This window comes from Belonocnema kinseyi, chromosome 7 (genome assembly GCF_010883055.1).
Source record: "Belonocnema kinseyi isolate 2016_QV_RU_SX_M_011 chromosome 7, B_treatae_v1, whole genome shotgun sequence".
In the NCBI taxonomy this organism is placed as follows: Eukaryota; Metazoa; Arthropoda; class Insecta; order Hymenoptera; family Cynipidae; genus Belonocnema; species Belonocnema kinseyi.
Window position 1 is genome coordinate 83,295,316 of NC_046663.1, and position 13,804 is coordinate 83,309,119.

A 13,804-nucleotide genomic window follows, 5' to 3' on the forward strand; every position below is an offset into this window, starting at 1 on the left:
ACCAAAATCGGTTGCATATGCATTAAGGATGATCGGCAATCCATATATAAGTTCATTCCCGAATTAACAAGGTTTTTACAAACACCTAGTGGTCAGTAACACAAGTGCACGCGGTCTCACCGCGCGCCCACATCCTTATCTCCTCAAATTTCAAAGTTCTTTTTCCAAATTCTATCAAAGTTTGTTTTTTAAATAATCTAATTTGTGTTTTTAAGCAGTGAAACATTTTTGTCGGTCTTCTCGAGATAATCTGTGCAAGATGGGGTTTACAGAAACGTATAATTACTACTACTATGATCAAGCAGGTAAGATACAATATCATAAAATAAACAAAATTTACTTTTCCGATTAAATTTTCGTTTTTTCTCAATTTTGTATCGAGAACATATAATCTTTAGACCGCTAATAAGTGAATTCCTAATGAGTAATAAGTGATAAATTCTGATTAAATTTTTTTTTAGACACTCGAATAAAAGGATGGTTTCTGATGGACAGTCCGTGGCCTATGATACTAATAACATTAAGTTACGTATGTTTTGTGTTCCAATTTGGTCCACGTTTTATGAAAAATAGACCTGCGTACGATTTAAAGACGTTCATTAGGTTCTTCAATATTTTTCAAATTGTCGCAAATGCATATCTAGTCAAAGAAATTTTTGCAGTCTACTCAGACGCAGTTGCCTTTCGATGTTTGCCAATCGACTATTCTGACGATCCTGGAGCAATGCGGGTATGTTTACTGTTTATTAATTATTTAAGACTTAACTGCAAATAGCACTTCTAATTTAATTTTTATTTTAAATTAAAAATCTAAAATAAATTAAATAATTCTTCATCAAATTACATGATCCTTAATACTTTTTTTTTAATTAACAGATGGTCAAGATGACATATTTCCTCACATTGCTCAAAGTAATAGACCTCATCGAAACAGGGATGTTCGTACTCAGGAAAAAGTACAATCAAATTTCATTTTTGCACGTCTATCATCACATCACTACTGCCTTTGTAGCTTGGATATCTACAAGATATATTGCTGGAGGAATGGCAGTTTTCTATCCAGCAATGAATTGCTCAGTTCATGTAATAATGTACACATACTATCTTCTCAGCACGACAGATAGTGTTAAAGAATTAGTCATTCCCTTGAAACGATACGTCACGATAATACAAATGGTAAGCGAGAAATTCAAATTCACTTTTATAAAGAGATACTTCAGTGATTTAAATTTTTAGATTTTTGCTATATACTCAATAAAATTTTTGATAATTTCAGGTCCAGTTTCTTATCTTGATATTCCATGCTTTGATAGCTGCTCTGCCTAGTTGTCCCGTTCCCAAAGTACCGGCGTATTTGATGATTATGGACGTTTTGTTAAACCTCAACTTATTTTACAACTTTTATAAGAAAGCTTACATGCAACCTAAAAAGAAACTAGAATGATTTTTTAAATAAATTGTAAATATTTAGTATTAAAATGATATGTTGTTCTTTACCCTTCCTTCAATAATTGACATTAACCCCGATAGACAAAATTTTTGATACAAAATTTAACAAAAAAATAGTATTAAATACAAATAGCTCATTTTTCTTGTAGTAAAGTAAAAAAATTAACAATAAAGTTCAAGTTTCTACAATTCCAAAATTTGTATAATTTTTTATAAATATTTTTTTTACTTTGTTTTAAAAATCTATAGTATGTTACAAAAAACTAAAGGATTTTAACTTTTTTCGACTGGAGTGTTTGAAGCCCTAAAAACACTTTGAACTTTACATAAATTATTGTAGAAATGACAAATCCTTACCAAAAAAGTGCAAAAATTCACAAAAGTTGAAATATTGGGACACTTTAAATGATGTTGTAAATACTGTTAGTTTGTTGTAGAAACGTATAAATTTTAACAAGAAAATATAAATTATTACAAGCAATATTTTTACTATGGTACTATGGTTAGTTAGTACTATAGGTTTTAAAAATATTACAGTTTTAACAAGAACTTTTGCTATAATAATAAATCACAGATTAAGCAACAATTTTAGTTATGCAACATTTTTTGTAATTAAAATTTTACCTAGATATCCACATCCATCTATGAATGTAAATTGTTTCAGACAGGGAAATATAAGTATAAGTTCATTTTGTAAGATTGTAACATTCAGTAATTAATAATTTTTATTAATAATGATTAATTATAAAAGCGATGGATTTTAATAAATTATATTAATTTTCAGAAACGCACTTTCAGTTCCACATCAGATAAATACTTTTAAATAATATCAAACTTATTAAAAATCAAAATTTTGGAAGATTTGGATATACAATTTTAAAGCTTTTTAAGTATGTTTAAAAGTTTAAAGAAAATAAAAATTGTTCTTAAGATTGCTGAAAAAATTTTAAATGATTTTTTATATTTAAAAATATTTAAAAGGAAATTGATTAATAAATAACAATTTAATAATTATTCATTTCAAAATCAATCGAGGCATTTTAAGATATATTTAGAAGTTTTGGAAGATTCATAAACAATTTAAAACTTGAGAAGTTTTAAAAAGATTTAAAACGACATGTAAATTTTTGAAGATTTCGAACAAAAAAATTAGAAGCTTACAAGCATTTTGCAAGGTTTCAAAATAATAAATTTTTTAACTCGAAATGCTGAGAAAAAATCAATGGTTGTTTAAAATTAATTTGACAAGAATATGTAAAAATATTACCAAAAATTTCAAAGAAGAATCTAGAAGATTTTAAGGCACTTTCTTTCATCTTGCAAGTATTTAAAAAAATTGTAAGAAAAAATCGAGTTCCGAGATGATAACATAATGTTTAAATGATTTTTTCTAACAAGTTTTTAAGAGAATACTTAAAAATATTTCAAAACAAATCTGAATGTCTAAATTAATATTTCTCGCTTCAAATTGATTAAAACAAAATAACTTTTTTTTTAATATTTGAACAGTACAATTTATAAAATTTTAAATTTTGCAGTGTCAAGGCTTTTAATTACAAAATTTTCAATTGAATTAAAAAATATAAGCATTCGCTTTAAAGCAATTAAGTTTTTATGAATTGAAATAAAAAAATTGTTACCTTAATTTTTTTGATTTTAATGGCAGTATTCAATTCTTTTTCAATATTGCTTCATTTTAATTTGTAGTTAAAAAGTCGTTTTTATCGGCCTAAAATGAAAAAAATATTAAGAACGCTGTAATAACATAATTTTAATTTACATATATGGTGCCCAATTACAAAAAAGAACTAGAAACGTAAGTTTTTTTGTTAATCAATAACGATCATTCATTACTGTTTTTTCAATATATTACCATCCCTTTAAAGTTTAAACAAAGAAGCTTCTCTGTTAAAGCGATCATGCATAAATCTTAATTTAAAATGATCTCATTGCAATATTTTAAATATTTATTATCCTTGGTCGAAAACAACTCAACTCTTTGGCTGCAAAACCTGTACATTCTTATAAATATGCATTTTTGTAACTTTATGTAATTAATTTTTGCTTCAAAAGTGTTTATTTTACTTCAGTTTGGAATTTTTTATTTGTAATTGAATATGTATTAAAATTGTATTTTTCTTTCACATAAAGAAACTCATGATTTGTGAAACAAATAATATTAATTTTAAACCTACGAGTTGTTAAATAATTCTAAGAATAATAACTACTCAAGACTTTCATAAAATGACAACGTATAACGTCACCTATAACCTACATCTATTAATTTATTACATTGTAATGCATATTTCTTATATAAAATAAATGTTGATTACATTACACTATTTTACTGTACGTCAAAAAATAATAATATTTTGATCATTATTAATACGATGAAAAGAGAAAATTTTATACAAAAATCCCAATAAAAATACACAACATAATTCATTTTTCTGTACACCTAGTGATCGAAAATCTAAAAAGGTGCGGCTTCGTTCTAAAAATACAAAAAAACTCTTAAAATAAATTCCTAGCGATAAAAATTCTAAACTAAACTCAATCACTAGTATACTTTTTCTGACCTAGAACAAGAACCAGTTTTATTTTTCCGAAAAAGTAACTGAGAAGGTACTATATTCCGTAAAAGATAAGCAAGTTTACATAAAAACAACAAAAATAAAAATAGGTGCCAAATAAGCAAATCCACTGAGAGAAAATCGAAAACCAATTGATTTGTTGACAATTCTTATAAAATAATAAAACTCTCAAGGTCTGAAGGATAATCTTGGTTTTAATAAATAATTAGAAATTAAAGAGATAAAGTGATATGGATTGATAGAAAAACAAGGCAACGACCAACTGTCAGTGATTGTCAGCAATGAAATGAATCACGCACTCGGTATTGTTATTATTTTTGTATAAAAAAAAGTACTCACCGTGTAATATGATAAAAGGCCAGCATTGTCGTCCAAGACAAACCATCTGTATTGCCAGCCATTAACGACATTTGTCCATTTACTAAGCGATCCTTCCATTGTCGACATTTTTGCGAACAATCCGAACAATGATGAACTTCGACATAACCTCAAACATTTTTATCTTCATATTGGCGATATGGCGCTACCAACTTCCCCTTTACCCTAGGGATTTTCATCATTTTCAAAATTGGACACTAAACTTCACTCACCACTCACTTTTTTCAGGAGGAAAACCACTTTTAAATCTTATTTATGAAAATGCTTCTACCGCTTTTTACCTGCAAAGAACATTCTTCAACTTGTTATCCGTATCGAAGACAAAAAATGTTTGCGCAAATTTAGTTTCTAGTACATAAAACATACGATGCGCGTAAATAATACTTTAAAACAATTTATAAATGAACATAAGTGGTTTCCCAATTTAGGCCAATTTGAATTTCGTGTTTAGGCGTTTCAAGATGGCGTAGCTAATCAAACAGCAAGGATGAGTATAAAAATGGCTGCCCTAGATGGCGCTTTATTTATATAAATAATTTTCTGTTAACTTAGTGATATATAATATAATTTATGAGTAACAACACCTTTGTTTATTAAAGTCCCATAACAAAAAGTATCTTTAGTCGAACTGAAGCCATTTGGAAGGACTTTTTTCTTGAAAAAGAAAAGTTGATCGTTGGGGTTTTTTTTTCTACGATTGGATAACCTGTAATTTTCGCGGTAAACGAACCACGGAACCAGTACCAGAGCAAGACGCCGAGGCACGAAGAGAGGCATCGTTTCACAGAGACTGAGAAAAGTGAGTGTTTTCTTCTTTAATACCTTAAATTAACTGCAAATTTTGACAAAATCATTTTTCCCTTTCGGTCCTAAATGTGGATAGTGTATAGTTATAAGTTTTCTGCAGAAATTGCAGATGATTTCGTGATATTCATTAACACGTCGCTACCCGGCCTCTTTACCGCCATTTTGCCCACCTTGGAGTTGCAATTTCACTAACTTGTTGTTCATTTTAATTAAACCTTTATTTGCATCTTGGAAGTGACAATCTGTTTTTTTAATATTGAGGTGTAAAATGATAAATCATTGAACGTAATTTTGGCCTTTACTATATACAGAATTCAACCGCTGATGTCAGCTTCTTGCCTCGCGGTCCATTGTCAAACACGATGTAAACCAGTAAACGCTTTTTTGCGACTTGCATTTCCTGCCTTTTCTTCTCTCCCGATTGAGAATTTTTGCCTGTTTCCAGTCCTGTTTGAAAGGGTTTACAGTCTTAAGAAATCTTTATTCGCGAGTCTTTTTATTTTGTTTGGCAATTTGCATGAAGAATTTTCGATTGATGTATTTTTTGGGGCTTTGCTTTTGGCACCTGCGTGGTATTGTGGATTGGTCATGATAATGATTATAATACACAAGGCAGTTGACGAATCCATGAATCTGACCGTTATTTCAGTACAGGGAAGCAGATAACTATGTTTGCGTGCGGTATTTACTAGTTTAGTGCCCATTTGCTTGATGAATAGTACAATTTCGTAATGTTTGATTGTAGAAAGAACCAATATCGAACTTGAGATCTTTTTTAGGTTAAGTATTTGAAATTCGTCGTTGTTGAAGGATTTGAAGATCGTCGAAATTTTAGTTCATTCAGTTAATTTGAATTCTTTTATTGGTTGATTACGAATTTGAGGTCGAATAACTAATATTCTATTTTACCTGTTAAAATGTGAAGGATCATTTTGGTTGTTATAAAATATAAATGAAATTAGTTGGAAATTATTTCAGTCCAAGTCCAACTTTTCATTTTGCTCTTACATTTTTACGACGGTCAACGTTCGTACCATACAACTCTTAACATTGACAGAATCTGATATTTGAGGTTATGTGTTGTGGTTTCGGGCGGGAATGACAATTTGGGTGACATTTTAAAGTACCTAAAGCAATTGCAAATATTTGTATCGTTTAATTTTGTATATAAAATTTAACAGGGTGTCTACTCACCTGAATAATTGGTTTTTTATATTTTTTTGTAGGTAATTAGTTTTCTGTAACTGACAGTTTAACTATTCTATTTTTGATAAAAAAGGATGTATTTTGTTCAAAACTATTCAATTTTTCGTTAAAATTTACTGTTTTTTATTCAACACTTCATGCTAGGAAGAAAATTAATCTGTTTTTTTTTTAAAAATGATCTTGATGTTTGGAAATTGAAATATTACCGTTGAAGATTCGCCATGTTAGTTTTCAAAAATTATATTTTTGGCTTAAAATTTATCTGTTTCAGTTGGAAATTTAATTATTTGGTTGAAAATTCACTTTTTCCGTAAAAATAGTCTTCTTTGTTGAAGTCATCTTTTTCAGTTGTGAATATAACTATTTTATTGAAACTTCATTTTTTTTCAATAGAACCTTTAACTATTCAATTCTGGGTTGAAAATTCGTCTTTTTTTTCGTAGAAAATTCATCTTAGTTAAAATATTAACTATAACAGTTGGCTCACCATTTTTGCTTAAAATGTATCATTTTGTTTGAAAATTTATTTGTTCCTGTTGAAAATTTAATTATTTACTTAAAAATTCCTCATTTTTAACATAAAATTAAATTAGTAATTTCTCAGTAGAAAATTCACCTTCATAGTTAAAAATTCAACCATTACAGCAAGATTTATCACTTAATTGCAAATTTATCTTTTTCATTTATAATTTATTTGTTCCAGTTGAAAATTCGTCTTTTTTTTTGTTTAAAAATTCATTTTCTTATTTATAAATTCAACTATTATAGCTGAAGATGATGAATCATTTAATTGTAAATTTATCTTCATGGTTTATATTTTATCTGTTCCGTTTGAAAATAAACGATTTTTTTTTGTTCGAAATTCATCTCTTGGATTAAAAATTAATCTTTAAACTAAAAGTGTGGGTTTTTTTATTTGAATACTCGTTGTTTTTGCAAAAAAATAGAAGAAATAAAAAAAATAGAAAAAATAGAAAAATTGAAAATTTTGTATTTTTTTTTGTACATAATTCATCTTCTTGGCTAAAAATTTATGTGCGTAATTAAAAATTCAAATTAATGCAGTTTAAAATTTATTTATTTGTTGAAAATTCGTTTTTTTGTGTGAAGAAAATTAGTATGGAAAATTAATGTTGTTAACAGATCTCCATAGTTAAAAATTCATCATTTTAGTTGCAAATTTGTTGTTTTTTACTTGAAATTTTCCACTTGTCTAAAACTAATTTTAATCAGTAGAAAATGCAGCTTTATATTACTAGTTTGATACTGATTTAAATCAATCGTCTTTGGATCATTTTCACTAATATCAGGAACATATATTTCCATCGAAATATTAATATAATAAGCACTGAAATTTAAGTATACGGAGATGAAGTAAAAATTCATAGTTCACAAACTTTTGAATTAATTCAAGTGATGAATAATACTGTTGTACCTATTAATTCAGCCCCTTAAAGCCCTTCAATAAAATCACTTTAACAAATGAATGTAAAAAACAGTAATTTAGTTTCGCATATGAACAGTACTACTTGTACACATTTCAATGTTTACAATGACTGAAAAAAAAAATTAGAATAAACTCGCGAAATTTGAGACCTATTTCAATTCATTTTATTGAGAAAAATTTTTATGTCAAATGTAGAAATACTGTAAATAATTTGTTTTCATCAAGTGTTCGTCTTATAGTGTTTAATTCTAATTTTGCAGAGACAGCACAATGAGCAAAACTAAGGATTCTCCCGCTACCGAAACTGAAACCGAGGAGGAATTCAGCGTCGAAAAAGTCTTGGACAGGCGAGTGGTGAAAGGAAAGGTAATTGAACCAGCCTACTGTGCCACTTTAAAAATAAAATAAAGTACATTTTTGTGCGACAAAATATTCCGTCACGAACATTGACTTAACTAGATTTTTTGTTACTCTTTCAGGTGGAATATTTCCTAAAATGGAAAGGATACTCGAACGACGAGAACACCTGGGAGCCAGAGGAGAACTTGGATTGTCCAGATTTAATCGCCCAATTTGAAGATGCGAGAAAGAAAAAGGAGGCAGCTGCCGCTGGCAAGAGGCACGAAGAGAAAGACAAGAAAAGAAAAAGCTCCTCAACTCCCACGCCGACACAGGCCAAAAAGAAAGTAACTGAAGAGAAGAAAGCTGAAGGTAAAGTCTAATTAATACCAAATTATTTATTTGCATCTTTCTGTTATTTTTTCTTTCTTTTTTTTTTTTTAACTTTATGTTGAAAATTGGTCTGGTATTTTGGATTTTTGCAGGATTTGATAGAAACTTGGACCCAGAGCGCATTATTGGTGCAACCGACTCGAGCGGTGAACTCATGTTCCTGATGAAGTGGAAGGGAACGGACGATGCGGATCTCGTGCCTGCAAGAGAAGCTAATGTGAGATGCCCACAGATCGTAATCAAATTTTACGAAGAGAGGCTGACCTGGCACAGTCCTGCTCATGACGAAGAGGGTTCCACAAAACCCGACCCAGAGTAGCCCCCATTTTTTTTTGTCGTCGCATCTACACAGCATGTTTTAGAATTTGTCGCTTTTAAGGCGATACGTCTAAATCGTGTTTTTTTTTCTGAAGCAAGCTTAATGTAATATCTTTGAACGAGAGGGCCCAAAAACAGAGCACATCGGTCGTGTTACACATTTTACCATTTTTCACGTAACTTTATGTATAATTCGTTATTGTCCCTCATATATTATAATTATTATTATTATTATTGAGTTCAACTTTTGTTTTTTTTTTTCTAAGTTTCAAGATTGTGTAAAATATTAATAAGCGCGAATATCCCTTGAATTAAGCATGCATATAGTTGCTAATTTGATTTTTTGATAGCAATAGCAGAAGAGAAAAATGGTTGAATGAATTAAGACGTGTCGTGTTTTTGAGAGCGTTTATCCCGTTACATTTTCGAAAATTGAATGTAAGCTTAACTGTTTTCTATGACCAGCGACTGCATTTTCGTCGACTGTTTAGCGGAGTTTTTTCGATTGTGAAATTGTTTGACAGTACGGGCCTAGTTTTAAGTGTAATTTTGAATTGAAGGTGAAATTCAATTTTGAAACTGAAGCTAGAAGAAGGTTTGGTTGTCGCATTCGGCTCTTATATTCTGTAAATGAGTCGTTTCCAGAAGCGGATCGTAAATATTATGACAGTTTCCCTCACTCTGAAGATGAGATTTTTAATTATTTGCACCTAGCCCTTCAGATCTTCATCTTATTCCTATTTTCGAGTGTATGTAAAGTTGAAAACGCGAAGTTAATAATAAATATATTGATAATTTTGAAGTAATTTTTTAGTGTAGTTAACAATTGCGTTTTCATTTCTTAAATGTATGATTTTAATATTACTTACGTCATTATTTTTGAGTATGTTATAATAAAGTACACTAGTTCTCTAATAAATTGTTGTGTTTTCAATTTTACCTCTTCGTTTGGTAATGTTATGAGACACGCTCAGAGTGTCTAGCAGACCGGGAATTTTATTCTTCTATCGCAAAATCTACTTATATTTTCTTCTTTTTGTCCAGTCGGGAATCTGATGAGTAAACCTAAAATTTGATATGAACTTTTATAACAATGATTTTTCATTCTTGAAAGCAACTTCATATTGCTATATTCCACTATTTGGTTCAAAATTGATGCATTTTGTTGAAAAATCATCTATTTTTGGCCGAAAATTATTCTTGAAAACTCAACAATTTGTTAGCCATTAATCTGTCCTGGTTGAAAATCTTTTTAACCATTTTTTGCTATGAAGATTCATCATTTCAATTGAAAATTCATTTCTAGTTGAAAAATAAGCTGTGTTGCTGAGGAAATTCATTTTGTTTCGTTAAAAATTCTTTTTTTTTTCTTTTGCTGAAAATTAATCTTTTTGACTGAAACTAATTTGTTGGAAATTGATTTTTTGTACACTGAAAATGTAATTGTTCCAGTTAAATATTTCATTACTTGAGTTAGAAATTCATCTATCCATAATTTTAGTCGAAAATTCGTATTTTGTTGAAATTTTTGTAAACTGAAAATGTAATTCCAGTTGAATATTTCATTATTTTGGTTAAAAGTTAATTTTTTAAAATAAATGTTTAACTGTTATTTTTAAGTAAGCAAATTAACTATTTAATTTGCTTTCTAAAAATTTAGCAGCTCAATTTTTGGTCAAAACATTCCCTTTTTTAGTTTAAATAAAATTCGTCTTTGGGACAAATTAATCTTTGTTAAATCATTTTAGTTTAAAATTCGAGTTTTTAAACATTTTTTTAACTTCAATTTTTGGTTGAAAAATTATCTTGTTTATTTGAAAATTCGTCTTTTTGGCAGAAATTATTCTTTTGATTAAAAATTCAATTATTCTAGTTACATTTCATTTTAAGTATATAATTTTATTACATATTTTTTTTTTAATATTACATAATTTTAAGTTTTATTCGGAAATTAACCTATTTGTTTTAAATTCAACTATTCTAGTTGAATATTCCAACATTTTAGTTCAAAATTCATCTCTTTGGTTCAACATAAATTGTTTTTAACTATTCAACTTTTGATTAAAAAATATGTTTTCTTTATTTTTTTTTTCATTAAAAACTTAATATTTTTAAATAAAAATTTAGTTACTCAATTTTTAGTTGAAAACTTATACTTTTTAGTAGAAAGATTGTCTTTTTTGGTAGAATGTATTCTTCTTGGATTAAAATGTAATTATTTTAGCAAAAAATTCATAATTTTACTCGAGAAGTAATCCTGTTGGTTTAAATTCAACTATTCGATTTGAAGATTCGTCAGTTTGGTTAAAATTTTGTTTCGACCTAAAATTTAAATATTCCAGTTTAATATTCCATCATTTTAGTTAAAAATTCATCTCTTTGGTTCAACATACATTTTGTAACTTCAATTTTTGATTGAAAATTGATCATTTTGTCTTTATTTTTCAATTATAAATTAAACTACTAAACATTTTTAACTAATAAGTTAAGACATTAAATTTTTGTTTGAGAAATTATATTTTTTAGTTGAAAAATGGTCTTTTTTGGTAGAAGACATTCTTCTTGGATTAAAATGCAATTATTCTAGTAAAATAGTCATCATTTTAGTCGAAAATTAATCCTATCAGTTTAAATGCAACTATTCCAATTGAAGATTCATCAGTTTGGTGGCAATTTTTTAAAGTGAAAATCTAAATATTCCAGTTGAATCGTTTTACTTAAAAATTCATCTCTTTGGTTGAAAATTAATTTTTTAAATTAAAAACTCAACTATACAATTTTCGGCTGGAAAATTATATTTTTTAGTTGAAAATTTTGTTTTTGGTACAAATTATTCTTCTTGAATTAAAATGCAATTATTCTAGTTAAAGATTAATCATTGTAGTCTAGAATTAATATTGTTGTTTTACAATCAACTATTACAGTTGAAGATGCATCACTTTGGTGGCAAGTAAAAAAAATCTTCAATTTTTGATTAAAATATTAACTTTTTAGTTGAAGCATCGTATTTTTTTGAGAGAAATTATTGTTTTTGGTTGAAAAAATCTTCTGGTTTGAAAATTCAACTATTCCCGTTGAAGATTCTTCAGTTTGGTTGAAAATTAATTTTTTGAAATAAAAATTTAACTACTCCATTTGCGGTTGAAAATTAACGACATATTTCGTTGGTAAAAAATTAATCTTTTTCTTTGAGACTTTATTTTATTGGTGGAAAAGTCATCATTTTTGAAAATTCATCACTGGTTGAAAGTTTTTTTTTTTGTGAAAAATTAATTTTTTTTACTGAAAATTTAATTTTCTTTTTTGGTTGAAAAATACGCAATTCAACTATTTATTTAAGAATTCATTTATTTGGTTAAAAATCCATCCATCTTATTGAAAATGCAATATTTTTCTTGAACATTTACGAAGTTGATGAGGTTTAAATTGATTTTGATAAATTACCCACAATAATTTTACCTAAATATGAATTAATTTTGAAGTATAAGAAAATAATTTTTTTTTTGAATTGTTAAAATTTGGATACATTCAAGAAATTATTATGCGTTTAGTATTATTTAATTAATTGATGGTGCTTATATATTTCGGAATATTGTTTAATTTAATTTGTCAAAGCTTTCTAAATTAGTCATATAAATTGAATCATTAAAAATTGAAAAAAAAAACGTATTTATAATAAATTCGCGAAACTGTATACATATTACAAATATATTGTTTTGAAAAATACAAAATATATTTAACTTCAGAAACCTGGGATTGTCAGGAGGGGGGGGGGGGGCAAGAATCGATGCTCTTTAACAGCAAAAAAATATTAAAGTTTTTCCAACATTTTATATTTTGCACCATAGAAAAAATTGGGATAGGTTGGCGTTATTTTATAGAAATTTATCTTTAAAATTATCTAAAGGGCATTAAGAGACGTTCATTATATTAGATTTTATTCAATTTTTAAGAAAACAAAAAATTGTTGCTACTTTTGCAATATCTTCTTAAAAAATTAACAAAATAACTTCATCCTGGATCATTTTAGAAATAATTCTGATAGCTTGCTTCCAACCTATTTAAGGTACTAATCCTAATTAGAATTTTTTTTAAATCGATTTTTTTAAATTGTATTTTTCCCTTCTTTAACTCTTTAAAAACCCGCTCCTAAAATATTTTGAAGAGATTCCAGTTGTAACTGTGTTAAATAGCCGAAAATAATGTGTAGTGCGCACACTCCGAGCTGACGCTACTGCTAGTCACATGTTATCTTTTGCGAGAAATGAACCGTTGAAACACAAACCGGCTCTCAGCGAAGAAGTTCGAGAATACATCGAGCCAGTTTTCGAAAAATTGACCAATGAGGACTTATTGAAACGTTGTTTAGGAAAAAATACTCAAAACAACAATGAGTGTTTCAATAAAACAATTTGGGCAATTGGGCCGAAACATACGTTTGTTGGTAAAAAAAGTAACGGAATTAGCAGTCCAAATATCATTGGCTAACGTCAAAAAAGAAAGAGGGTCGTTTGGCGAAAAAAGAGGTCCAACAACAGGAGGAAACCTACGAAAGCTGGAACATTTTGTTATATGGTCAAAGGATAGCTGATTAATCGATTGTGAGTGATAAAACTTAATTTTTGTTTAAATACTTAAATAATGACGAAAAACTTTAAACGCGTTTTTCTCGAAATGAATTTTTTTCAAATGGCCGACAGTTAATCTTCAGAACTACTGAACCAATTTTTATGAACCTTGTCGCGTTTTGTTTATTTAGGTGTATTCTATAGGGATTTACCACAATTTGACAAAAAAAATTGTAGATTTATATGGAAAACTGTCTAAAAAAACGCTGATTTATAGAATTTTTTTTCAAACGTCGACCATTTGT

General features: G+C 28.0%; 3 protein-coding genes across 4 annotated transcripts in view; 2 read left to right on the forward strand and 1 right to left on the reverse strand.

Annotated features, from left to right (window-relative positions):
- Positions 1-4,504, reverse strand: part of LOC117175987 (oxysterol-binding protein-related protein 9) — a 48,082-nt gene extending 43,578 nt beyond the window's left edge. For both annotated transcript variants that reach the window (XM_033365894.1, XM_033365893.1), the window contains exon 1: positions 4,383-4,504. In XM_033365894.1, the coding sequence (XP_033221785.1) occupies positions 4,383-4,490 (108 nt within the window). In that variant the 5' untranslated portion in view covers positions 4,491-4,504. The remainder of the gene's footprint in view (positions 1-4,382) is intronic.
- Positions 75-1,479, forward strand: LOC117175988 (elongation of very long chain fatty acids protein 4-like). The gene is made up of 4 exons (XM_033365895.1): positions 75-305; positions 462-730; positions 877-1,176; positions 1,277-1,479. Exons 1-4 carry the CDS (start codon positions 260-262, stop codon positions 1,442-1,444), a joined length of 783 nt encoding a protein of 260 aa, XP_033221786.1. The 5' UTR covers positions 75-259; the 3' UTR covers positions 1,445-1,479.
- Positions 4,505-5,086: 582 nt separating the features above from the next.
- Positions 5,087-9,737, forward strand: LOC117176089 (chromobox protein homolog 1-like). The gene is made up of 4 exons (XM_033366111.1): positions 5,087-5,220; positions 8,142-8,247; positions 8,361-8,592; positions 8,706-9,737. Exons 2-4 carry the CDS (start codon positions 8,152-8,154, stop codon positions 8,930-8,932), a joined length of 555 nt encoding a protein of 184 aa, XP_033222002.1. The 5' UTR covers positions 5,087-5,220; positions 8,142-8,151; the 3' UTR covers positions 8,933-9,737.
- The last annotated feature ends 4,067 nt before the right edge of the window (positions 9,738-13,804 follow it).

What these genes read in the sequence shown, in the direction of transcription:
- LOC117175988 (XM_033365895.1), top strand. Translation starts at nt 260, where the DNA reads ATGGGGTTTACAGAAACGTATAATTACTACTACTATGATCAAGCAG. An exon ending in CTACTACTATGATCAAGCAG is followed by an intron (nt 306 to 461) that starts GTAAGATACAAT and finishes ATTTTTTTTTAG; the next exon opens with ACACTCGAATAAAAGGATGG. An exon ending in ACGATCCTGGAGCAATGCGG is followed by an intron (nt 731 to 876) that starts GTATGTTTACTG and finishes TTTAATTAACAG; the next exon opens with ATGGTCAAGATGACATATTT.
- LOC117176089 (XM_033366111.1), top strand. Translation starts at nt 8,152, where the DNA reads ATGAGCAAAACTAAGGATTCTCCCGCTACCGAAACTGAAACCGAGGAG. An exon ending in GGCGAGTGGTGAAAGGAAAG is followed by an intron (nt 8,248 to 8,360) that starts GTAATTGAACCA and finishes TTACTCTTTCAG; the next exon opens with GTGGAATATTTCCTAAAATG. An exon ending in TGAAGAGAAGAAAGCTGAAG is followed by an intron (nt 8,593 to 8,705) that starts GTAAAGTCTAAT and finishes GGATTTTTGCAG; the next exon opens with GATTTGATAGAAACTTGGAC.